The sequence below is a fragment of the Anomaloglossus baeobatrachus genome, chromosome 8 (assembly GCF_048569485.1).
Source record: "Anomaloglossus baeobatrachus isolate aAnoBae1 chromosome 8, aAnoBae1.hap1, whole genome shotgun sequence".
In the NCBI taxonomy this organism is placed as follows: Eukaryota; Metazoa; Chordata; class Amphibia; order Anura; family Aromobatidae; genus Anomaloglossus; species Anomaloglossus baeobatrachus.
The window spans coordinates 256,327,382-256,350,765 of NC_134360.1; the positions used below are offsets into that span (position 1 = coordinate 256,327,382).

A 23,384-nucleotide genomic window follows, 5' to 3' on the forward strand; every position below is an offset into this window, starting at 1 on the left:
GCCCCCTCACAGGGTGCCTCTGCTGCTAGGGGTCTCTCAGGACCGGAGCTCACAGAGGATTCATCATCTGGTCCCAGACCCCGTCCTCCTGAGAAGAGACGCAGGGTTCCCTCTCCTTCCTCGTCCCGCGGCTCTGATTCAGGAGCTGACTCGCGGAATGAGGAGGATACCTTTACGGGGGGCTCGGAGGCTAACTCCATATACCCCATTGATCTGTCCGAAAGTGACTCAGATGTTAGTGACTTGATTGCGTCCATTAATTCTGTACTGGATCTCAATCCGCCATTCTCAGAGGAGCAACTCTCTCTGGCAGAAAAGCACCAGTTTACCTCGCCTAAGAGAGCAAAGAGTGTGTTCTTTAACCACTCCAGTTTTCAAGCCGCTGTGACCAAGCCCAGGGCCTGTCCTGACAAACGCTTCCCAAAGCGTGGTTCTGATGACCGTTTTCCCTTTCCACCTGAGGTGGTCAAGGAGTGGGCTCATTCCCCAAAGGTAGACCCCCCGGTGTCTAGACTCTCAGCCCGGACCGTTGTGTCGGTGGCTGATGGCACCTCCCTTAAGGATTCCACTGACCGCCAGATTGACCTTCTGGCCAAATCTGTATATGAGGCGGCAGGGGCCTCGTTCTCCCCGACTTTTGCAGCAGTGTGGGCTCTCAGAGCCATCTCTGCTTCTCTAGAGGAGATGCATTCCCTCGCCAGGAAATCTATGCCCGAAATGGTTGTCTTAACTTCCCAAGCTTCAGCTTTTTCATCCTATGCCATGTCTGGCATGCTGGAGGCTTCTCACCGCACTGCGGTGGCTTCGGCTAATTCCCTCGCTATCCGCAGGATCTTGTGGCTTCGAGAGTGGAAGGCAGATGCTTCAAAGAAGTACCTTGCTGGGCTCCCTTTTGCTGGGTCCCGGCTGTTCGGAGAACAGCTGGATGAAATTATTAAGGAAGCTACTGGCGGGAAGAGTACTTCCATGCCACAAACCAAAACCAGGAAACCTGTCCAGGGTAGGAATCAGTCGAGGTTTCGCTCCTTTCGTTCCTCCAACTGGTCGTCCACTAAGCCCTCGGCCTAGTCCACTAACTCAGCCAAGGACCAAAAATCCAACTGGTGCACAAAAGCGCGTCCACAGAAGACCGCAGGAGCTGCTGCCACTAAGGCAGCCTCCTCGTGACTATCTGTCCGCGCCAGCCACGTCCTTAGTCGGTGGCAGGCTCTCCCACTTTGGCGACGCGTGGTTTCAACACGTCTCCGATCAGTGGGTAAGGGATATCATATCCCACGGCTACAGGATAGAATTCTCTTCCAGCCCGCCAAACAGATTTTTTCTCTCAACTCCCCCCTGCTCCAAGGCCGCCGCCTTCTCACAGGCCGTGGCATGCTTGCAGGCCAACGGAGTGATTGTACCGGTCCCCGCCAGGGAACGGTTCAGAGGTTTCTACTCAAATCTCTTCCTAGTCCCCAAAAAGGACGGTTCCTTCCGGCCCATCCTGGATCTCAAGCTTCTCAACAAGCATGTTCAGGTGCGGCACTTTCGCATGGAGTCTCTGCGATCAGTCATTGCTTCAATGACCCAAGGGGATTTCCTGGCGTCCATCGACATCAGAGATGCCTATCTGCATGTGCCAATTGCAGTTTCACACCAGCGTTGGCTACGTTTTGCAATCGGAGAAGATCATTTCCAATTCGTGGCTCTCCCCTTCGGGTTGGCCACAGCTCCTCGGGTATTCACCAAGGTCATGGCAGCAGTGATTGCGGTCCTGCACCTACAGGGGTTGGCAGTGATTCCTTACCTGGACGACCTTCTCGTCAAGGCTTCATCCAGCGCGGACTGTCAGCGGAGTGTCTCGCTCACTCTCGCCACTCTAGCCCAATTCGGGTGGCTTGTCAATCTTCCCAAATCCACTCTGACTCCGACCCAGAGTCTCACGTACCTAGGGATGCAGTTCGAGACTTTGCCGGCACTTGTGAAGTTGCCCTTAGTCAAACAGCAGTCCCTCCAACTGGCGGTGCGCTCTCTGCTGAGGCCCCGCCGTTATTCCCTCAGGCGCCTGATGCAGGTGCTGGGTCAAATGGTGGCGTCAATGGAGGCTGTTCCCTTTGCCCAGTTCCATCTGCGTCCCCTGCAGCTGGACATTCTCCGCTGTTGGGACAAGCGGCCTTCCTCCTTGCACAGGTTAGTGGCTCTGTCGCCACAGACCAGGAGCTCCCTTCAGTGGTGGCTTCGACCCCTCTCCCTGTCCCAAGGGCGCTCCTTCCTGGCCCCGTCCTGGGTGATCCTCACCACGGACGCCAGTCTATCCGGCTGGGGAGCGGTATGTCTCCACCACAGAGCGCAGGGCACTTGGACTCCGTCCGAGTCAGCCCTTTCGATCAATGTGCTGGAAACCAGAGCTGTGCTTCTGGCTCTCCTAGCTTTTCACCACCTGTTGGCGGGCAGGCACATCCGAGTCCAGTCAGACAACGCGACAGCGGTTGCCTACATCAATCACCAAGGCGGGACACGCAGCCGCCTGGCAATGTTGTAGGTACAACGCATCCTTCAATGGGCGGAGGACTCCAAGTCCACCATATCCGCAGTCCACATCCCTGGCATAGAAAACTGGGAAGCAGATTATCTCAGCCGTCAAACCGTGGACAGTGGCGAGTGCTCCCTGCATCCAGCAGTGTTTCAGTCAATCTGCCGCAAATGGGGCACTCCGAACGTGGACCTAATGGCATCCCGTCACAACAACAAGGTTCCGGTTTACATGGCTCGCTCCCACGATCCTCAGGCATTCGCCGCGGACGCTCTGGTTCAAGACTGGTCCCAGTTTCGTCTGTCCTACGTGTTTCCCCCTCTAGCTCTCTTGCCCAGAGTCCTGCGCAAGATCAGAATGGAGGGCCGTCGAGTCATCCTCATTGCACCGGACTGGCCCAGGCGAGCTTGGTACCCAGACCTGCTCCATCTGTCCGTAGAGGTGCCGTGGCATCTCCCGGACCGTCCAGACCTTCTCTCACAAGGTCCGTTTTTCCGCCAGAATTCTGCGGCTCTCAAATTGACGGCGTGGCTCTTGAGTTCTGGATTTTGACGGCTTCTGGTATTCTTCCGGAAGTCATTTCCACTATGACTCGGGCCCGTAAGTCTTCCTCCGTCAAGATCTATCACAGGACTTGGAAAAGTTTCCTGTCCTGGTGTCGCTCTTCCGGCCATACTCCTTGGCCATTCTCCTTGCCGACCCTTCTGTCCTTTCTACAGTCCGGTCTGCAGCTAGGACTGTCCCTCAACTCTCTCAAGGGACAAGTCTCAGCTCTGTCAGTGCTGTTCCAGCGGCGTCTCGCCCGGCTGGCTCAGGTCCGCACCTTCATGCAGGGCGCGTCTCACATCATTCCGCCTTACCGGCGGCCCTTGGATCCCTGGGACCTTAATTTGGTTCTCACGGTTTTGCAGAAACCCCCCTTTTGAGCCTCTTAGGGAGGTTTCTTTGTTTCGTCTTTCACAGAAAGTGGCCTTTCTGGTGGCCATAACTTCCCTCAGGAGAGTCTCTGATTTGGCTGCGCTCTCCTCGGAGTCACCTTTTTTGGTTTTTCATCAAGACAAGGTGGTTCTTCGTCCGACTCCGGACTTTCTTCCTAAGGTGGTCTCTCCTTTCCACCTTAACCAGGAGATTACCCTACCTTCCTTTTGTCCAGCTCCTGTTCATCACTTTGAAAAAGCGCTGCATACTCTGGATCTGGTGCCGGCGCTCCGGATCTATGTGTCTCGCACCGCTGCTCTTAGGCGGTGCACTTCTCTTTTTGTGCTAACCACAGGCCGGCGCAAGGGCCTCTCTGCTTCTAAGCCGACCTTAGCCCGTTGGATTAGGTCGACCATTTCGGACGCCTACCAGTGTACTCGGGTGCCTCCCCCGCCGGGGATCAAGGCACATTCGACCAGAGCTGTCGGTGCCTCTTGGGCTTTCAGGCACCAGGCTACGGCTCAACAAGTCTGTCAGGCTGCCACTTGGACTAGCCTGCACACCTTTTCAAAGCACTACCAAGTGCATGCTCATGCTTCGGCAGATGCGAGCTTGGGCAGACGCATCCTTCGGACGGCTGTCGCCCATTTGTGAAGTTAGGTTTGCCTACTTCTCAGTTTCTGTTTATTTCCCACCCATGGACTGCTTTGAGACGTCCCATGGTTTGGGTCTCCCATAAGGAACGATAAAGAAAAAGAGAATTTCTTTGTCGCTCCATTGGGAGACCCAGACAATTGGGTGTATAGCTTCTGCCTCCGGAGGCCACACAAAGTATTACACTTTAAAAAGTGTAACCCCTCCCCTCTGCTATACACCCTCCCGTGCATCACGGGCTCATCAGTTTTTATGCTTTGTGTTGAAGGAGGCACACATGCACTCATGCTCCCATTTTAGTCAGCAGCAGCTGCTGATTATATCGGATGGAAGAAAAGAGGGCCCCTAACAGGGCCCCCGGCATGCTCCCTTCTCACCCCACTGAGTCGGCGGTGCTGTTAAGGTTGAGGTACCCATTGCGGGTACACAGGCAGGAGCCACATGCCGTTTTCCTTCCCCATCCCTTAGGGGCTCTGGGGAAGTGGGATCCTAACCGGTCATCCAGCCACTGGGACCGGGCTCCCTCCGCAGCCCCTGGGGGAATCTGCCGGACAGGAGACGGAGTATCGTCAGGGACATGGCCCTGCATCTACAGGTACTCTGTGTCCCCGTTGGGACGGTGCATGAAGCACCTTGGCCTCAGACGCAGCTGCGACTGCGGTGTGGATTTTTTGTCTGGGACTACCGCGCCGACCGTGCCTGTTTGTCGGCCGCGGTTTATACTTTAGTCCCCGACTTTTGTGGCCTAGTGTGTTAAACTCCCGCCCCTGAGCCTGCCAGTCAGGGAGAAAGGCGGGACGGTCGGTATGATGCCGACAGTGAGGGCTGGAGCACACTTCGCTGTCCTCCGCCCCGCTCACTGATCTCTATGGGCCACCAGGTTCCCGCACTTTTGCGGTTCCGCCCACGGCTCTCTCCTCCCCTCGGAACGCCGGCAGCCATTGTTATAATTCTGCCGGTGGAGGATCTCAGAATCTGCTCCACTGCTCTGGGAGAGGGGGATCCTAACCGGTCGCCATGCACTGGGACCGGGCTCCATCCGCAGCCCCTGGGGGATTCTGACGGACAGGAGACTGGACATCATCAGGGACAGAGCCCTGCATCATAAGGTACTCTGTGTCCCCTGAGGGACGGTGCATGCAGCATCTGTGTTACAAATGCCGCAGCGGTTGCTGAGTGGTTTGTGAGACTGGGACTACCGCGCCGACCGCGCCATGTTTGCCGGCCGCGTTTTTAAATTTAGTCCCCGGCTCTTGCGGCCTAGTACCATATTCTCCCGTTCTCAGGCCTGCCAGTCAGGGGTAACGACGGGACGGCCGACTGGACGTCGGCAGGGAGGGCTGGAGCATACGTTGGTATCCTCCTTCCCCCTCACTGAGCACTGTGGGACACCAGTTTTCAGGTGCTGACCCCCCTTGGTGCCGCAGTGTGTGTGTATATATATATATATATATATATATATATATATATATATATATATATATATATGTTTATTTATATGGTATATGATCTCACTGTTCGGCAGCATTATTTGCTTTTGGCTGTATACCCTCACTGATTACTCTGCGGACGACATGCTGTTGTCTGCTCTTAAAGAGTAAGGGTGCCAAGGCACTGGCTTATTTTACAACCTGTACCTCTTGTGCAGCTATATTACAGGCAGGTTCCACATACCCTCATTGTGTACAATGCTTGGCCCCGAGGGCACTCACTCAGCCGGAGCCTCCGGCACTGGTGGGACCCTCGGCCAGGTGGTACCGCCGGTTTCCACTGCACAGATGACAGGGACAGAGTTTGCATGTTGGAATCAGCAAATCTCTGAGTAGCTTTCACATTCCAGGACTCAGTCTATGGACAGAGGGTCTGCTAAGATACTGGAAGCCTTGCAGTCCAGACCGATAACACAGGGCCAGGGAGCTGTGAGTTCATCGCTCCCGGGTCCCTCTGGGTCGGTACAACAAGGGGCTCCTGGGGTAACACCCAGATCCCACGGTGAGAACTCCGTCACGGACCGCGGCCTCTGATAGGCTAAGCGGGCCCGCTGGGAACCTTCCCCGACTTCATCAGGAGTGCGTGTTTCGATCACTCTAACTCCAGAGGGGCCGTCCAGAAGCACAGAACTTTACGGACAAGCGCTTACTAAGCGCCTTATTGACACGCGTTACCCTTTCCCCCCTGACGTTAAGGGTTGGGCTCAGTGTCACAGGGTGGATTCTCCAGTCTCTAGGCTGGCGGCTAGATCCGTAGTATTAGTGGCAGATGCCATCTCTCACGAATGCCACTGACAGGCAAATAAAGCTTATGATGAAATCCATCTATGAAGCCATAGTCGCATCTTTTGCTCCAGCCTTCGCAGCCGTGAGGGCACTCCAAGCTATCTCAACTTCTCTGGCTGAGATTATTGCGGTTGCACATACCTCTGCCCCGCAGGTTGTGTCCTTCACTTCTCAGGCGTAGGTTTTTTCGTTCTACGCCATGAACGCCGTTCCTGGACTCTGCGAGCCGTACAGCGGTAGCATCCACCAATTCGGTGGCAGTCTGCAAGGCCATGTGGCTACGTGAATGGAAGGCAGGCTCTGCTTCCAAGAAGTTCTTAACCGGTTTGCCATTTTCTGGCGACCGTTTGTTTGGCGAGCAATTGGATGAAGTTACTAGACAGTCCAAGGGAAAGGTCTCGTCCTTGCCCCAGTCCAAAGGTTTCGGTCATTTCGGTCCTCAGCAAAGTTCCGTTCCTCCACGTCCAACAGGTCAGAGGAGGGCTAGAGGAACTCTTCTGCATGGCGGTCTAAGTCACAAGGCGGCTTCCTCATGACTTCGGCCTCACCAAGACCGCGTCCTCGGTCGGTGGCAGGCTCTCCCGCTTTTGCGACGCCTGGTGGCCACATGTCCAAGACCGATGGGTGAGAGACATTCTGTCTCACGGTTACAGGATAGAGCTCTGCTCTCGTCCTCCGACTAGTTTCTTCAAAACATCTCCGCCCCCCGAGCGAGCCGATGCACTTTTTCAGGCGGTGAACACTCTGAAGCCTCGATGTCACAAGGAGACTTCCTAGCACCAATTGACATCAAGGATGCTTATCTCCATGTGCCGATCGCACCCGAGCTTCAACGCTTTCTGCGTTTCGCCATCAGGGACGAACACTTCAGTTCGTGGCACTACCATTCGGCCTGGCGACAGCCCCACGGGTCTTCACCAAGGTCATGGCAGCAGTGGTGGCGGTCCTACAGGGCCACTCGGTGATCACTTACCTAGACGATCTTCTAGTCAAGACACCCTCCTGGGTGGCATGTCAACACAACCTGACCATTGCTCTGGAGACTCTCCAGGGGTTCGGGTGGATCATCAAATTTCCAAGGTCAAAACTGACACCGACCCAATCACTGACTTGCCTCGGGATGGAGTTTCATACTCTCTCAGCGATAGTGAAGCTTCCGCTGCATAGTCAGCGTTCACTACAGACAGGGATGCAATCTCTCCTTCGGGCCCAGTCACCCCTTGAGGCGCCTCATGCACTTTCTAAGGAAGATGGTGGCAGCAAGGGAGGCAGTTCCCTTGCGCAGTTTCGTCTGCGTCCAATTCTATCGGACACCGCAAATGGGACAGGAGGTCGACGTCCCTAGACAAGAACATCTCTCTTTCCCTTGCAGCAAAACCTCTCTTCTGTGGTGTCTTCTTTCCACTTCCTGGGCGGAGGAAAAATCCTTCCGGCCCCCAGCTGAGCCTGTGGTCACGACGGACGCGAGTCTGTCAGGGTGGGGAGCGGTCTTCCTCCACCACTCGGCTCAGGGAACCTGGACTCCGACAGAGTCCTCCCTTCAGATCAATGTTCTGGAGATAAGGGCAGTGGATCTAGCCCTAAAGGTGTTCCAGCGGTGGCTGGAGGGCAGGCAGATCCGAATTCAGTCGGACAACGCCACGGCGGTTGCGTACATCAACCACCAGGGCGGCACACACGCAGTCGTCAAGCCTTCCGAGCAGTTCGGCGGATTCGGCTGTGGGCGGAAGCCACAGCCTCCACCATCTCCGCAGTTCACATCCCGGGCGTAGAAAACTGGGAAGCAGATTTTCTCAGTCGCCAGGGCATGGACGCAGGGGAATGGTCTCTTCACCCGGACGTGTTTCTAGAGGTCTGTTGCCGCTGGGGAACGCCGGACGTCGATCTAATGGCGTCTCGGCACAACAACAAAGTCCCGGCATTCATGGCTTGGTCCAAGGATCACAGAGCTCTGGCGGCAGACGCGCTAGTTCACGACTGGTCGCAGTTTCGACTGCCTTATGTTTTTCCTCCTCTGGCACTGCTGCCCAGAGTGTTACGCAAGATCAGGTCAGACTGTCGTCGCGCCATCCTCGTCGCTCCAGACTGGCCGAGGTGATCGTGGTACCCGGATCTGTGGCACCTCACGGTGGGTCAACCGTGGACACTCCCAGACCGACCAGACTTGCTGCCTCAAGGGCCATATTTCCTTCTGAATTCTGCGGCTCTAAACCTGACTGTGTGGCCATTGAGTCCTGGCTCCTAGCGTCATCAGGGATATCTCCAGATGTCATTGCCACCATGAGACAGGCCAGGAAACCAACGTCCGCCAAGATCTATCACAGGGCTTGGAGGATCTTCTTATCCTGGTTCTCTGATCAGGGTTTTACTCCCTGGCCGTTTGCCTTGCCCACTTTTCTTTCTTTCCTTCAATCCGGAATGGACAAGGGCTTGTCTCTCGGCTCTCTCAAGGGACAAGTATTGGCGCTTTCCGGTCCCACCTTACAAGCGTCCGTTAACACCCTCGGATCTTAACAGGGTGCTGACGACTCTTCAGAAGCCACTTTTCGAGCCGATGCGGGATCTCTCTATCTCGCCTTTCGCAAAGGGTGGCCTTCCTAGTGGCAGTCACATCACTCAGAAGAGTGTCTCAGCTAGCAGCGCTGTCATGCAAAGCCCCCTTCCTGGTGTTTCACCAGGATAGGGTGGTTCTACGTCCGGTCCCGGACTTTCTCCCTAAGGTATCCCCGTTTCATCTCAATCAGGATATCGTCTTACCCTCTTTGGGTCCGCATCCAGTTCACCAATGTGAAAAGGATTTGCATTTATTAGATCTGGTGAGAGCACTCCGGCTCTACATTTCTCGCACGGCGCCCCTGCGCCAGTCTGATGCGCTCTTGTCCTTATCGCGGGCCAGAGTAAGGGATTTCAGGTTTTCAAGTCAACCTTGGCTCGGTGGATCAAGGAACCGATTCTTGAAGCCTACCGTTCTTTTAGGCTTCCGATTCCTGCAGGGCTGAAGGCCCATTCTACCAGAGCCGTCGGTGTCCTGGGCATTGCGACACCAGGCTACGGCTCGGCAGGTGTGTCAGGCGGCTACCTGGTCGAGTCTGCACACTTTCACGAAACACTATCAGGTGCATGCCGATGATTCGGCAGATGCCAGCCTAGGTAGGCGACTCCTTCAGGCGGCAGTTGCCCACCTGTAAGAGGGGGCCGTTTTTCGGCTCTTTTTATCGAGGTATTCTTTTACCCACCCAGGGATTGCTTTTGGACGTCCCAATTGTCTGGGTCTCCCAATGGAGCGACAAAGAAGAAGGGAATTTTGTTTACTTACCGTAAATTCCTTTTCTTCTAGCTCCTATTGGGAGACCCAGCACCCGCCCCTGTTCCCTTCGGGCTGTTGTTCTTTTGTGTACACATGTTGTTCATGTTGAATTGTTCTTTTGGTTCATGGTTTCAGTTCTCCGAACATCCTTCGGATTGAATTTACCTTAGACCAATTTATAAGTTTCCTCCTTCCTGCTTTGGCACCAAAACTGATGAGCCCGTGATGCACGGGAGGGTGTATAGCAGAGGGGAGGGGTTACACTTTTTAAAGTGTAATACTTTGTGTGGCCTCCGGAGGCAGAAGCTATACACCCAATTGTCTGGGTCTCCCAATAGGAGCTAGAAGAAAAGGAATTTACGGTAAGTAAACAAAATTCCCTTCTTTGTTTACTTACCGTAAATTCTTTTTCTTATAGTTCCGACATGGGAGACCCAGCACCCTCCCTGTTGCCTGTTGGCAGCTTTCTTGTTCCGCGTGTTATCACCGGCTGTTGTCGTGGACAGAGTCTCCGGTTATTCCGGGTTTTACTCTATCTCTACTTGTGGGTGGCTATTCTCCTTCAGCTTTTGCACTAAACTGGCTGGGACTGGCTCACCAGGGAGTGTATAAGCTCAGAGGGAGGAGCTACACTTTTAGGTGTAGTACTTTGTGTGTCCTCCGGAGGCAGAAGCTATACACCCATGGTCTGGGTCTCCCAATACGGAACTATAAGAAAAAGAATTTACGGTAAGTAAACAAAATTCTCTTTTTTGCAGTAATGCAGTGCCATATTTTCCCTTGTACATTTCTTCAAAATAGGGCCACATAGTCCCTACTGAAGGGGCCACATTGCAGATATGTTGCAATCCTAACATTGTGCCCTGCAATCAATGATGTCTCATATGTAAGAAGTTAAAAGAAATACTTAAATGACTCTGATTTCTTTTCAATACATTAAGAAAGCTGCAAAATCCCTCAAATGAATGCCAGATTCCAGAGCACTGCTACTTTGTAATGTGAGCAATAGTCAAAAAAAATATCATTTTCAACAAATTCAGTTTTATTCTAATTGTATGTTGACTCTGTAAAACGTTTGGGAGTCACTTTCAAGTTTATTTACATAGAAAATGTATTGCAATGTACTTAAAGGCTCAACAACAACGTCATGAACAAAACATGGCGGCTCTGCGTCAGCAGGCGGAGCAGGAAGCGCAAGCAAGTATAAGGCAGCTAGAGGAGGCGCGACAGATGGCAGCAAAGGTAAAAGGCCTGGGCCAAAGTCTCCATCAGCAATCTGAATATAGTCTCAATAATATTAGCATGCATTAGCGGGTGCTGGCTGACTCCATAGGTTTTTTTCCCCTTTTTTCAGACACAGGCAGAAATGCTTCAGCGCTTCCAAAAGACCATGGAGTCGTGTGCCCCCCAAAATGTGAGCCGACTACAGGAGGTGAGCAGCAGCCCGCATCCCGTACTCCAGGCAAGAGTCTCACTGTTAAAGCGGTTTCAAGTCAGTAATGTGATGTTCAATGAACCTGATTGAAGGAAAGAGGATCTGCCCGGAATAGAGGAGTTACACAATGCGTGCTGCACGTCTCCCTTTTTTAGGTTCATATTTGCAGCTGTTTGGGCTTCGTGATTAACCTATGTTGTCTGCTTTAGAAAACCTATTTTAAAATACCATATTAATGAGTGAAAGGGAATTGGTCGCCAAGTTTTCTGTTGAGAGCAGCTTAATGTAGAGACAGGGTGCCTGATTCCAGCGATGTGTCACTTATTGGGCTGCTACGTGTAGTTTTGATAATCTCCTGCTGATAAAAGGGATTTTATCATTATAGAACTAGCAAACCTGCTGCCAGGTATTACACCATATTCATGAGCTCTGTATAACCCCGCCCACATCACTGGCCGCTATTTGTGTACACTGTGCATAGGCAGAAAGCTGCCAATCAGTGGTGGAGGTGAGGATATATAGAGTTCAGCATTCACATAACTCGTAGATCTGCTAAAGATAAAACAAAACAATGATTTTATCAAAATACCAGCAAGCAGCTCAATACGTGACACATGACTGCAATCATGGTCTCTGTCCCTTCATCTTGCTGCTCTCAGATTTGGGGTAAAAAAAAAAAATGCTGACAAATTCCCATTAATATAGTGGCATTTCTTACTCTCATCCATAGGCGTCCGTGCAGAGGGGCTACAGAGTTTCATGTTGTGGAGGATCTCACTTGTTAAGCATTACTTGAACGCCTTATTAATTTTATTGGAGACCGTGTAATGCTTGTACCCGCTGTGCAAATGCTACCGGAAAAATTAGCCGGCAGAAGGCAGTGTGAGAGAGGAGAGCTGATTTTCCTCCAGATCTCAGCTCTGTAGCTGTGAGCTGGAGAAATGGAAGAGTGATCAGACTGCTGATCATTATAGTCCCCTAAGGGACCTAGTAAAATAAAAAAAAGTTAAAAAAAAGTATAAAAAAAAAACCCTAAAAGTTCAAATCACTCACCATTCACCCAATTGAAATTTAAAGGGTTAAAAAAAATGAAAAACATACACACGTTTGGTATCGCCGCGTTCAGAAATGCCCGATCTATCAAAATATAAAATCAATTATTCTGATCGGTAAACGGCATAGTGGCAAAAAAAATTCCACATGCCAAAATTACGTTTTTTGGTCGCCGCAAATTTTGCGCAAAATGCAATAACAGGCGATCAAACCGTAGCATCTGCTCAAATATGGTACCGTAAAAAAAAATCAGCTCAAGATGCAAAAAATAAGCCAAAATGAGCTATAGATACCGAAAAATGAGAATGCTACAGGTCGTGGAAAATGCCGCAAAACGTGCGCCACTTTTCTTTATCGTTCCTTATGGGAGACCCAAACCATGGGTGTATAGCTACTGCCTCCGGAGGACACACAAAGTACTACACTCAAACGTGTAGCTCCTCCCTCCGGGCTATATACACCCCCTGGATGACAATCTACCCAGTTCAATGCTTTGTGTTTCAGGAGGTACACACACTTGCATTCTCTGATATTTTTTTATTTTAATTTTTAAAGATTTGGAAGAAAAGCGGGTCCAGTCTGGACTCCCGGCATGTCCCTTCACACCCCACTCTGTCGGGTGCTGTTAAGGTTGACTTTATAAGGCTGGAGCCTTCACATGCCGCGCTCCTTCACATCCTCTGTCGAGGCTCTGTTTGAAGTGGGAGCCTCCACGGTCCTTTCTGCTTGCAGAAGGCCGGTCTCCATCCGCAGCCCTGTCTGGTCCCTGCTGGAAGGAGCGTTAACCCCCACTCAGGGACATGGCCCTGCGTCTCAAAAGCTAAGTATTGAGACGTTTTTTCAGGGGTCCCGGGTACTTTTATTGGGGGGACAGTATGTGCTTTAGCGTTACTGTTAATTCCGGCCGGTTCTGGGGGTTTCCCCTGAGAACCGCGCCGAAGGTGCCTGCTCGTCGGCCGCATTTTAAAATCTAGGCCCCGGCTTCAGTTTGGGCCTAGTTTCGGTTTTGGCTTCTCTGCATGTTTTGCATACAGCGCCGCCCACCGCCCGACCAGCAGAGGGGAGGGCACTCCTCTCTGGGGAGATGTTCCCTCCCCTGTATTTCTTCCTGTATCTCTCTGCCCTCCGTTTTTCCCGCTCTGGGGCTTATACACGCCCCCCCTCCTTCTCCCAGCGCCATTTTCTCAGCGTTCTTACACTGGAGGGCGCTGGATGCTGCAGCTGCATACTGTCAGGAAGGCTGACGCTTCACAGAGAGCGGTGGAATCCGGAGGGCACACAGAGAGCACGGGCTGGTAAGCCACAACCTCTGGTTGTGGACTTTTATTACACTCTCAGGCATTCTACAGGAGTGTATTCTGGCTGCAGAGCTTCCACCTCAGCAGCATGTCTGTCACTAGGAGCAAGGCTGCAAACATGTACGCTATATGCACTGCATGTAAGCTCATTCTGCCAGAGCCAAGCACATACCCACATTGTGATGCCTGTGCTAACATGTTTGTGTCTCAGCCTGGAGCTTCCTCAGGGGTCCCTCTGGCTGCTCCGGCCCAGGTGGCTGAACCCCCGGCTTGGGTCCTTTTCACAAGCTATTTCCCAGTCTTTTGCCGACTCCATGGGGCAGCTGTCCCGGACACTGCTGTCCATGCATCAGCCCCCCTCTCAGGGTGTCTCTGCGGCTCCTAGCTCTGCAGAGCCCTCAGAGCATGTCCTAGGACCCCGTCCCCCTAAACGGAGACGCAGGGAACCTTCTCCTTCCTCGTCCCACGGCTCTGATTCACAGGCCGAGGTGCAGGGCGAGGAAGATTCGTTTACTGTGGGCTCAGACGCTGCCTCTATGTACCCCATTGACTTGTCTGAGGGTGATGCGGATGTTAGTGACTTGATTGCGTCCATTAACTCCGTACTGAACCTCAACCCACAAGAGTCAGAGGAACAACCCTCTCTGGTAGAGGTACACCAGTTTACCTCTCCTAAGAAACCTAGGAGTATGTTTTTTAACCACTCCAGCTTTCAGACCACTGTTAACAAGCCCAGGGCCTGTCCTGACAAACGTTTTCCGAAGCGTAGTTCAGATGACCGTTTTCCTTTTCCACCGGAGGTGGTTAAGGACTAGGCCCAGTCCCCAAAGGTAGACCCTCCGGTGTCCAGAATCTCAGCCCGCACAGTCGTAGCTGTGGCTGATGGCACTTCTCTTAAGGATCCCACTGACCGCCAGGTTGACCTTCTGGCCAAGTCTGTATATGAGGCGGCAGGAGCCTCGTTCTCCCCGTCTTTTGCGGCAGTGTGGGCTCTTAAGGCAGTCTCTGCCTCTCTGGCAGAGATTCATTCCCTCTCCAGGGACTCTATTCCTGAGATGGTTGCCTTAACTTCTCAAGCTTCGGCTTTTGCATCCTACGCCATGTCTGCCATCCTGGAGGCTTCTCACCGCACTGCGGTGGCCTCCGCTAACTCCCTCGCGATCCGCAGGATCTTGTGGCTTCGAGAGTGGAAAGCAGACGCTTCCTCTAAGAAGTACCTTGCGAGTCTCCCTTCTACTGGGTCCCGGCTGTTTGGGGAACAGCTGGATGACATAATTAAGGAAGCTACTGGCGGGAAGAGTACTTCCCTGCCACAAGCTAAACCCAAGAAACCTGTCCAGGGCAGGAACCAATCGAGGTTTCGTTCCTTTCGTTCCTCTAACTGGTCGTCCTCTAAGCCCTCGGCCTCGTCCACTACCGCAGCCAAGGATCGTAAATCCAACTGGCGCGCGAAGCCGCGTCCTCAAAAGACCGGAGGAGCCGCTGCCACTAAGGCAGCCTCCTCGTTACTATCTAGCCGCGCCAGCAACGTCCTTGGTCGGTGGCAGGCTCTCCCACTTTGGCGACGTGTGGTTGCAACACATCTCCGATCAGTGGGTGCGGGATATCATCTCCCACGGCTACAGGATAGAAATTTCTTCAAGCCCGCCAAACAGATTTTTTCTGTCCACCCCCCCCTGCTCCAAAGCCGCCGCCTTCTCTCAGGCCGTGGCATCCCTGCAGGCCAACGGTGTAATTGTTCCGGTTCCCGCCCGGGAACGGTTCAGAGGTTTCTACTCAAACCTCTTTCTAGTCCCCAAAAAGGACGGTTCCTTCCGACCCATCCTGGATCTCAAGCTTCTCAACAAGCATGTTCAGGTGCGGCACTTTCGCATGGAATCTCTGAGATCGGTCATTGCATCAATGACCCAAGGAGATTTTCTGGCATCCATCGACATCAGAGATGCCTATCTGCATGTGCCTATTGCGGTTTCACACCAGCGTTGGCTACGCTTTGCGATCGGAGAGGAACATTTCCAATTCGTGGCTCTCCCCTTCGGCTTAGCCACGGCCCCTCGAGTATTCACCAAGGTCATGGCAGCAGTGGTTGCGGTCCTGCACCTCCAGGGGTTGACAGTGATTCCTTACCTGGACGACCTTCTAGTCAAGGCCTCATCCAGTGCAGACTGCCAGCGGAGTGTCTCTCTCACTCTCGCCACGCTAGTTCAGTTCGGGTGGCTTGTCAACCTGCCCAAGTCCACTCTGATCCCGACCCAGGTGCTTTTGTACCTAGGGATGCAATTCGAGACTCTGCCGGCACTTGTCAAGTTGCCCTTAGTCAAACAGCAGTCCCTTCGTCTGGCGGTGCGCTCTCTGCTGAGGCACCGCCGTCATTCCATCAGACACCTCATGCAGGTGCTGGGTCAGATGGTGGCGTCCATGGAAGCGGTTCCCTTTGCTCAGTTCCATCTGCGTCCCCTGCAGCTGGACATTCTCCGCTGTTGGGACAAGCGGATCTCTTCCTTGCACGGGCAGGTGGCTCTGTCGTCACAGACCAGGAGCTCCCTTCAGTGGTGGCTTCGGCCCCTCTCTCTGTCCCAGGGACGCTCCTTCCTGACTCCGTCCTGGGTGATCCTCACCACGGATGCCAGCCTCTCCGGTTGGGGAGCAGTATTTCTCCATCACCGAGCTCAGGGCACTTGGACTCCGTCCGAATCAGCCCTCTCGATCAATGTGCTGGAGATCAGAGCTGTGTTTCTAGCTCTCCTAGCCTTTTACCACCTGTTGGCGGGCAAGCACATTCGAGTTCAGTCGGACAACGCGACAGCGGTTGCCTACATCAATCACCAGGGCGGGACTCACAGCCGTCTGGCGATGTTGGAGGTTCAACGAATCCTCCAGTGGACGGAGGACTCCAAGTCCACCATGTCTGCAGTCCACATCCCAGGCGTGGAAAACTGGGAGGCCGATTACCTCAGCCGTCAAACCGTGGACAGCGGCGAGTGGGCCCTGCACCCGTCAGTGTTCAGATCAATCTGCCGCAAGTGGGGCACTCCGGAAGTGGACCTAATGGCATCCCGGCACAACAACAAGGTTCCGGTTTACGTGGCTCGCTCCCACGATCCTCAAGCCTTCGCAGCAGACGCACTGGTTCAAGATTGGTCTCAGTTCCGTCTGGCCTATGTGTTTCCCCCTCTAGCGCTCTTGCCCAGGGTTCTGCGCAAGATCAGAATGGAGGGCCGTCGAGTCATACTCATTGCTCCGGACTGGCCCAGGCGAGCTTGGTACCCAGACCTGCTCCGTCTGTCCGTAGAGGTTCCGTGGCATCTCCCGGACCGCCCAGACCTTCTCTCTCAAGGTCCGTTCTTCCGCTAGAATTCTGCGGCTCTCAGATTGACGGCGTGGCTCTTGAGTCCTGGATCCTAACGGCTTCAGGCATTCCCTCTGAGGTCATCTCCACCATGACTCAGGCTCGGAAGTCTTCCTCGGCCAAGATTTACCACAGGACTTGGAGGATTTTCCTGTCCTGGTGTCGCTCTTCCGACCATGCCCCTTGGCCGTTCTCCTTGCCGACCATCCTGTCTTTTCTACAGTCCGGTCTACAGCTAGGACTGTCCCTCAATTCCCTCAAGGGACAGGTGTCGGCTCTGTCGGTATTGTTCCAGCGGCGTATCGCCCGACTGGCTCAGGTGCGCACTTTCATGCAGGGCGCATCTCACATCATTCCTCCTTACCGGCGGCCCTTGGATCCCTGGGACCTTAATCTGGTCCTCACGGCCTTACAGAAACCCCCCTTTGAGCCTCTCAGGGAGGTTCCCTTGTTTCGACTTTCACAGAAAGTTGTTTTTCTAGTAGCCATAACTTCTCTCAGGAGAGTCTCTGATTTGGCTGCGCTCTCTTCGGAATCCCCCTTTTTGGTGTTTCACCAAGACAAGGTGGTTCTTCGTCCGTCTCCGGACTTTCTCCCTAAGGTGGTGTCTCCTTTCCACCTTAACCAGGACATTTCATTGCCTTCTCTTTGTCCGGCCTCTGTGCATCGCTTTGAAAAGGCGTTGCATACCTTGGATTTGGTGCGGGCGCTCCGAATCTATGTGTCACGCACCGCCGTTTTTAGGCGGTGCACCTCACTTTTTGTGCTAACCACTGGTCAGCGCAAGGGTCTCGCTGCTTCTAAACCGACCCTAGCTCGTTGGATCAGGTCGGCTATCACCGATGCCTACCAGTGTTCTCAGGTGCCTCCCCCGCCAGGGATTAAGGCGCACTCGACCAGAGCTGTCGGTGCCTCCTGGGCTTTCAGGCACCAGGCTACGGCTCAGCAGGTTTGTCAGGCTGCCACGTGGTCCAGTCTGCACACTTTTTCGAAGCACTACCAAGTGCATGCTCATGCTTCGGCAGATGCGAGCTTGGGCAGACGCATTCTTCAGGCGGCTGTCGCCCATTTGTGAAGTTAGGTTTTGCCTACTTCTCAGTTGGTTTATTCCCACCCATGGACTGCTTTGGAACGTCCCATGGTTTGGGTCTCCCATAAGGAACTATAAAGAAAAAGAGAATTTTGTTTACTTACCGTAAATTCTTTTTCTTATAGTTCCGACATGGGAGACCCAGCACCCTCCCTGTTGCCTGTTGGCAGTTTTTTTGTTCCGTGTGTTTCACCGGCTGTTGTTAGTAGTCGGAGTTACGGTTATTCCGAGTTTTACTCTATCTCTACTTATGGGTGGATGTCCTCCTTCAGCTTTTGCACTAAACTGGGTAGATTGTCATCCAGGGGGTGTATATAGCCCGGAGGGAGGAGCTACACGTTTGAGTGTAGTACTTTGTGTGTCCTCCGGAGGCAGTAGCTATACACCATGGTTTGGGTCTCCCATGTCGGAACTATAAGAAAAAGAATTTACGGTAAGTAAACAAAATTCTCTTTTTTTTGGACAAACTTGTAAAAAAAAAAATTTAACCCCTTAGCTACAAGTAACCCTATACATGTTTGGTGTCCACAAACTCGCACTGACCTCAGGCATCACAGTGACACATCAGTTTTACCATATAGTGAACATGGTGAATAAAATATCCCAAAAACTATTGTGCAATCGCATTTTTCTTCATCGTTCCTCATGGGAGACCCAGACCATGGGTGTATAGCTTCTGCCTCCGGAGGACACACAAAGTACTACACTAAAAAGTGTAGCTCCTCCCTCCTAGCATATACACCCCCTGGATAACCAAATATAGCCAGTTCAATGCTTTGTGTTCAGGAGGCACACATCCACATTCATGCATTCTCATCTGATTTTCATTTTAAAGAGTTGGAAGAAAAGCGGGTCCAAGCTGGACTCCCGGCATGTCCCTTCTCACCCCACTGTGTCGGCGGTGTTGTTAAGGTTGATTTCAAGGCTGGAGCCTTACATGCCGCGCTCCTTCACCATCCCTCGGGCTCTGGCTTGAAGTGGGAGCCAGCACGGTTCTCACTGCTTTGCAGGAGACCGGTCTCCATCCGCAGCCCTTTCAGGACCCTGCCGGACGGAGCACTCATCCCTCAGGGACCTGGCCCTGCGTCTCACAAGCTAAGTATTGAGACATTATTGTCAGGGGGGTCCCTTGTACTTTAATGTTGGGGAGAGTGTGTTTTGTACTATTTGTGACATTTCCGGCCGGTTCTCCGGTTTTCACCAGAGAACCGCGCCGAGGGTGCCTGAGCGCCGGCCGCATTCTAAAATTTAGGCTTCGGCTGCGGCCTAGTTTCGTTTTCACTGCCCCTGCATGTCAGTCATGCAGAGGGACAGTGCGGCGCCGCCCACCGGCCGTTCATCACAGGGGAGGACACTCCTCTTTGAGGAGATGTTTCCCTCCCCTGTATATCCCCTTGGCCCTCCGGTTCCCGCTCTTGAGCTAGGTCCCGCCCCCCCTCCTCACTCCGGCGCCATTTTATCAGCGTTCTCACACTGATCGGCGCTGGCTGCTGCATCTCTGCAATCTGTCTGGGGGTCCGAGCTGTGGAATCCGGAGGGCACATAAAACGGTCTGGTAAGCCACAACCTCTGGTTGTGGACTTTCTTATACACTCTCTGGGGGTCATTCTGAAGGAGTGTGTTCTTTACTGCAGAGCCTCCACCTCAGCAGCATGTCTCACACTAGGAGCAAGGCTGTACTCAATATGCACTGCATGTCAGCTCATACTGCCTGAACCGAGCACATATCCTCATTGTGATGCCTGCTCTAACATGGTGGTGCCTCAGCCTGGAGTCTCCCCAGTGGTCCCTCCGGCTGCTCCGGCCCAGGTGGCTGAACCCCCGGCTTGGGTAGAAGTGTTTTCTAAATCTATCTCCCAGTCCTTCGCCGACTCCATGGGACAGCTGTCCCGGACTCTGCTGAGCATGCATCAGCCCCCTTCTCAGGGCGCTTCTGCTGCTTCGGCTCGCTCTGCAGAGCTCACAGAGGATTCTTCATCTGCTCCCAGACCCCGTCCTCCTAAGAGGAGACGCAGGGACCCCTCTCCTTCCTCGTCCCGCGACTCCGATTCACGAGTCGACCCGCAGGATGAGGAGGATATCTTTACTGGGGGCTCGGACGCTACCTCCATGTGCCCCATTGATCTGACCGAGGGTGACGCAGATGTGAGTGACTTGATTGCATCCATTAATTCTGTACTGGACCTCAATCCGCCAGCATCAGAGGAGCAACTCTCTCTGGCAGAAAAGCACCAGTTTACCTTGCCTAAGAGAACAAGGAGTGTGTTCTTTAACCACTCCAGTTTTCAAGCCACTGTGTCCAAGCCCAGAGCCTGTCCTGACAAACGCTTTCCAAAGCGTGGTTCTGACGACCGTTATCCTTTTCCACCAGAGGTGGTCAAGGAGTGGGCTCACTCACCAAAGGTAGACCCTCCGGTGTCTAGACTCTCAGCCCGGACAGTTGTATCTGTGCCTGATGGCACCTCACTTAAGGATCCCACTGACCGCCAGGTTGACCTCCTGGCCAAGTCTGTCTATGAGGCGGCAGGGGCCTCGTTCTCCCCATCCTTTGCAGCAGTGTGGGCTCTCAAAGCCATCTCTGCTTCCCTAGAGGAGATGCATTCCCTCACTAGGGACTCTATGCCTGAATTGGTTGCCTTAACTTCCCAGGCTTCAGCCTTTTCAGCCTACGCCATGTCTGCCATGCTGGAGGCCTCTCACCGCACTGCGGTGGCCTCCGCTAATTCCCTCGCTATCCGCAGGATCTTGTGGCTTCGACAGTGGAGGGCAGATGCTTCCTCAAAGAAGTACCTTGCTGGGCTCCCATTTGCTGGGTCCAGGCTGTTCGGCGAACAACTGGATGAAATAATTAAGGAGGCTACTGGCGGGAAGAGTACTTCCTTGCCGCAGACTAAAACTAGGAAACCTGTCCAGGGCAGGAACCAGTCGAGGTTTCGTTCCTTTCGTTCCTCTAACTGGTCGTCCTCTAAGCCCTCGGCCTCGTCCACTAACTCACCAAGGACCAGAAGTCCTCCTGGCGCAAGAAGCCGCGTCCACAAAAGTCCGCAGGAGCTGCTGCCACCAAGGCAGCCTCCTCTTGACTATCTGGCTGCGCCAGCAACGTCCTTAGTCGGTGGCAGGCTCTCCCACTTTGGCGACGTGTGGTTCCAACACGTCTCCGATCAGTGGGTGCGGGATATCATCTCCCACGGCTACAGGATAGAGTTATCTGTTTGGCGGGCTGGAAGAGTTTTTCTGTCAACTCCCCCCTGCTCCAAGGCCGCCGCCTTCTCTCAGGCCGTGGCATCCTTGCAGGCCAGCGGAGTGATTGTACCGGTTCCCGCCAGGGAACGGTTCAGAGGTTTTTACTCAAATCTCTTCCTAGTCCCCAAAAAGGACGGTTCCTTCCGGCCCATCCTGGATCTCAAGCTTCTCAACAAGCATGTTCAGGTGCGGCACTTTCGCATGGAGTCTCTGCGATCAGTCATTGCCTCAATGACCCAAGGAGATTTCCTGGCATCCATCGACATCAGAGATGCCTATCTGCATGTGCCAATTGCAGTTTCACACCAGCGTTGGCTACGTTTTGCAATCGGAGAGGAACATTTCCAATTCGTGGCTCTCCCCTTCGGGTTAGCCACGGCCCCTCGAGTATTTACCAAGGTCATGGCAGCAGTGGTTGCGGTTCTGCACCTCCAGGGGTTGGCAGTGACTCCTTACTTGGACGATCTTCTTGTCAAGGCTTCATCCAGCGCAGACTGTCAGCGGAGTGTCTCGCTCACTCTTGCCACACTTGTCCAATTCGGATGGCTTGTCAATCTGCCCAAGTCCACTTTGACCCCGACCCAAGAACTCACGAACCTAGGGATGCAATTCGAGACTCTGCCGGCACTTGTCAAGCTGCCCTTAGTCAAACAGCAGTCCCTCCATCTGTTGAGGCCCCGCCGTCATTCCATCAGGCACCTCATGCAGGTGCTGGGTCAGATGGTGGCGTCAATGGAAGCGGTTCCCTTTGCCCAGTTCCATCTGCGTCCTCTGCAGCTGGACATTCTCCGCTGTTGGGACAAGCAGACTTCTTCCTTGCACATGTTAGTGGCTCTGTCGCCACAGACCAGGAGCTCTCTTCAGTGGTGGCTTCGGCCCCTCTCTCTGTCTCAGGGACGCTCCTTCCTGGCCCCGTCCTGGGTGATCCTCACCACGGATGCCAGTCTATCCGGCTGGGGGGCAGTACTTCTCCACCACCGAGCACAGGGCACTTGGACTCCGTCCGAATCAGCCCTCTCGATCAATGTGCTGGAAATCAGAGCTGTGCTCTTAGCTCTCGTAGCCTTTCACCACCTGTTGGCGGGCAAGCACATTCGAGTCCAGTCAGACAACGCGACTGCAGTTGCCTACATCAATCACCAGGGCGGGACTCGCAGCCGCCTGGCAATGTTGTAGGTTCAACGCATCCTTCAGTGGACGGAGGACTCCAAGTCCACCATATCCGCAGTCCACATCCCAGGCGTAGAAAACTGGGAGGCAGATTATCTCAGCCGTCAAACCGTGGACAACGGCGAGTGGTCCCTGCATCCGGCAGTGTTCCGGTCAATCTGCCGCAAGTGGGGCACTCCGGAAGTGGATCTAATGGCATCCCGGCACAACAACAAGGTTCCGGTTTACGTGGCTCGCTCCCACGATCCTCAGGCCTTTGCAGCGGACGCGCTGGTTCAGGATTGGTCCCAGTTCCGTCTGGCTTACGTGTTTCCCCCTCTAGTTCTCTTGCCCAGAGTCCTGCGCAAGATTAGAATGGAGGGCCGTCGGGTCATACTCCAGACTGGCCCAGGCGAGCTTGGTACCCAGACCTGCTCCGTCTGTCCGTAGAGGTGCCGTGGCATCTCCCGGACCGTCCAGACCTTCTCTCACAAGGTCCGTTTTTCCGCCAGAATTCTGCGGCTCTCAGATTGACGGCGTGGCTCTTGAGTCCTGGATCCTGACGGCTTCTGGCATTCCTCCCAAAGTCATCTCCACTATGACTCAGGCTCGGAAGTCTTCCTCGACAAAAATTTACCACAGGACTTGGAGAATTTTCCTGTCCTGGTGTCGTTCTTCCGGCCACGCCCCTTGGCCTTTTGCCCTGCCGACCCTTCTGTCCTTCCTGCAGTCTGGTCTGCAGCTAGGACTATCCCTCAATTCCCTCAAGGGACAGGTCTCGGCTCTGTCAGTGTTGTTCCAGCGGCGTATCGCCCGGCTGGCTCAGGTGCGCACCTTCATGCAGGGCGCATATCACATCATTCCGCCTTACCGGCGACCTCTGGATCCCTGGGACCTTAATCTGGTCCTCACGGCCTTGCAGAAACCCCCTTTTGAGCCACTTAGGGAGGTTTCTTTGTCTCGTCTTTCACAGAAAGTGGTCTTTCTAGTGGCCATAACTTCCCTCAGGAGAGTCTCTGATTTGGCTGCGCTCTCCTCGGAGTCACCTTTTTTGGTTTTTCACCAAGACAAGGTGGTTCTTCGTCCGTCTCCGGACTTTC

The 23,384-nt window shown here is 53.6% G+C and overlaps 1 protein-coding gene across 9 annotated transcripts in view; it reads left to right on the forward strand.

The window, feature by feature from the left end:
• Nucleotides 1-23,384, forward strand: part of CEP350 (centrosomal protein 350) — a 172,718-nt gene that overhangs the window by 91,905 nt on the left and 57,429 nt on the right. For 4 of the 9 annotated variants that reach the window (XM_075320581.1, XM_075320582.1, XM_075320589.1 and 1 more), the window contains exons 18-19: nucleotides 10,799-10,909; nucleotides 11,022-11,129. In XM_075320581.1, coding sequence (XP_075176696.1) covers nucleotides 10,799-10,909; nucleotides 11,022-11,129 — 219 coding nt within the window. The remainder of the gene's footprint in view (nucleotides 1-10,798; nucleotides 10,910-11,021; nucleotides 11,130-23,384) is intronic. The other 5 variants (XM_075320584.1, XM_075320590.1, XM_075320585.1 and 2 more) reach the window with 2 other exon arrangements.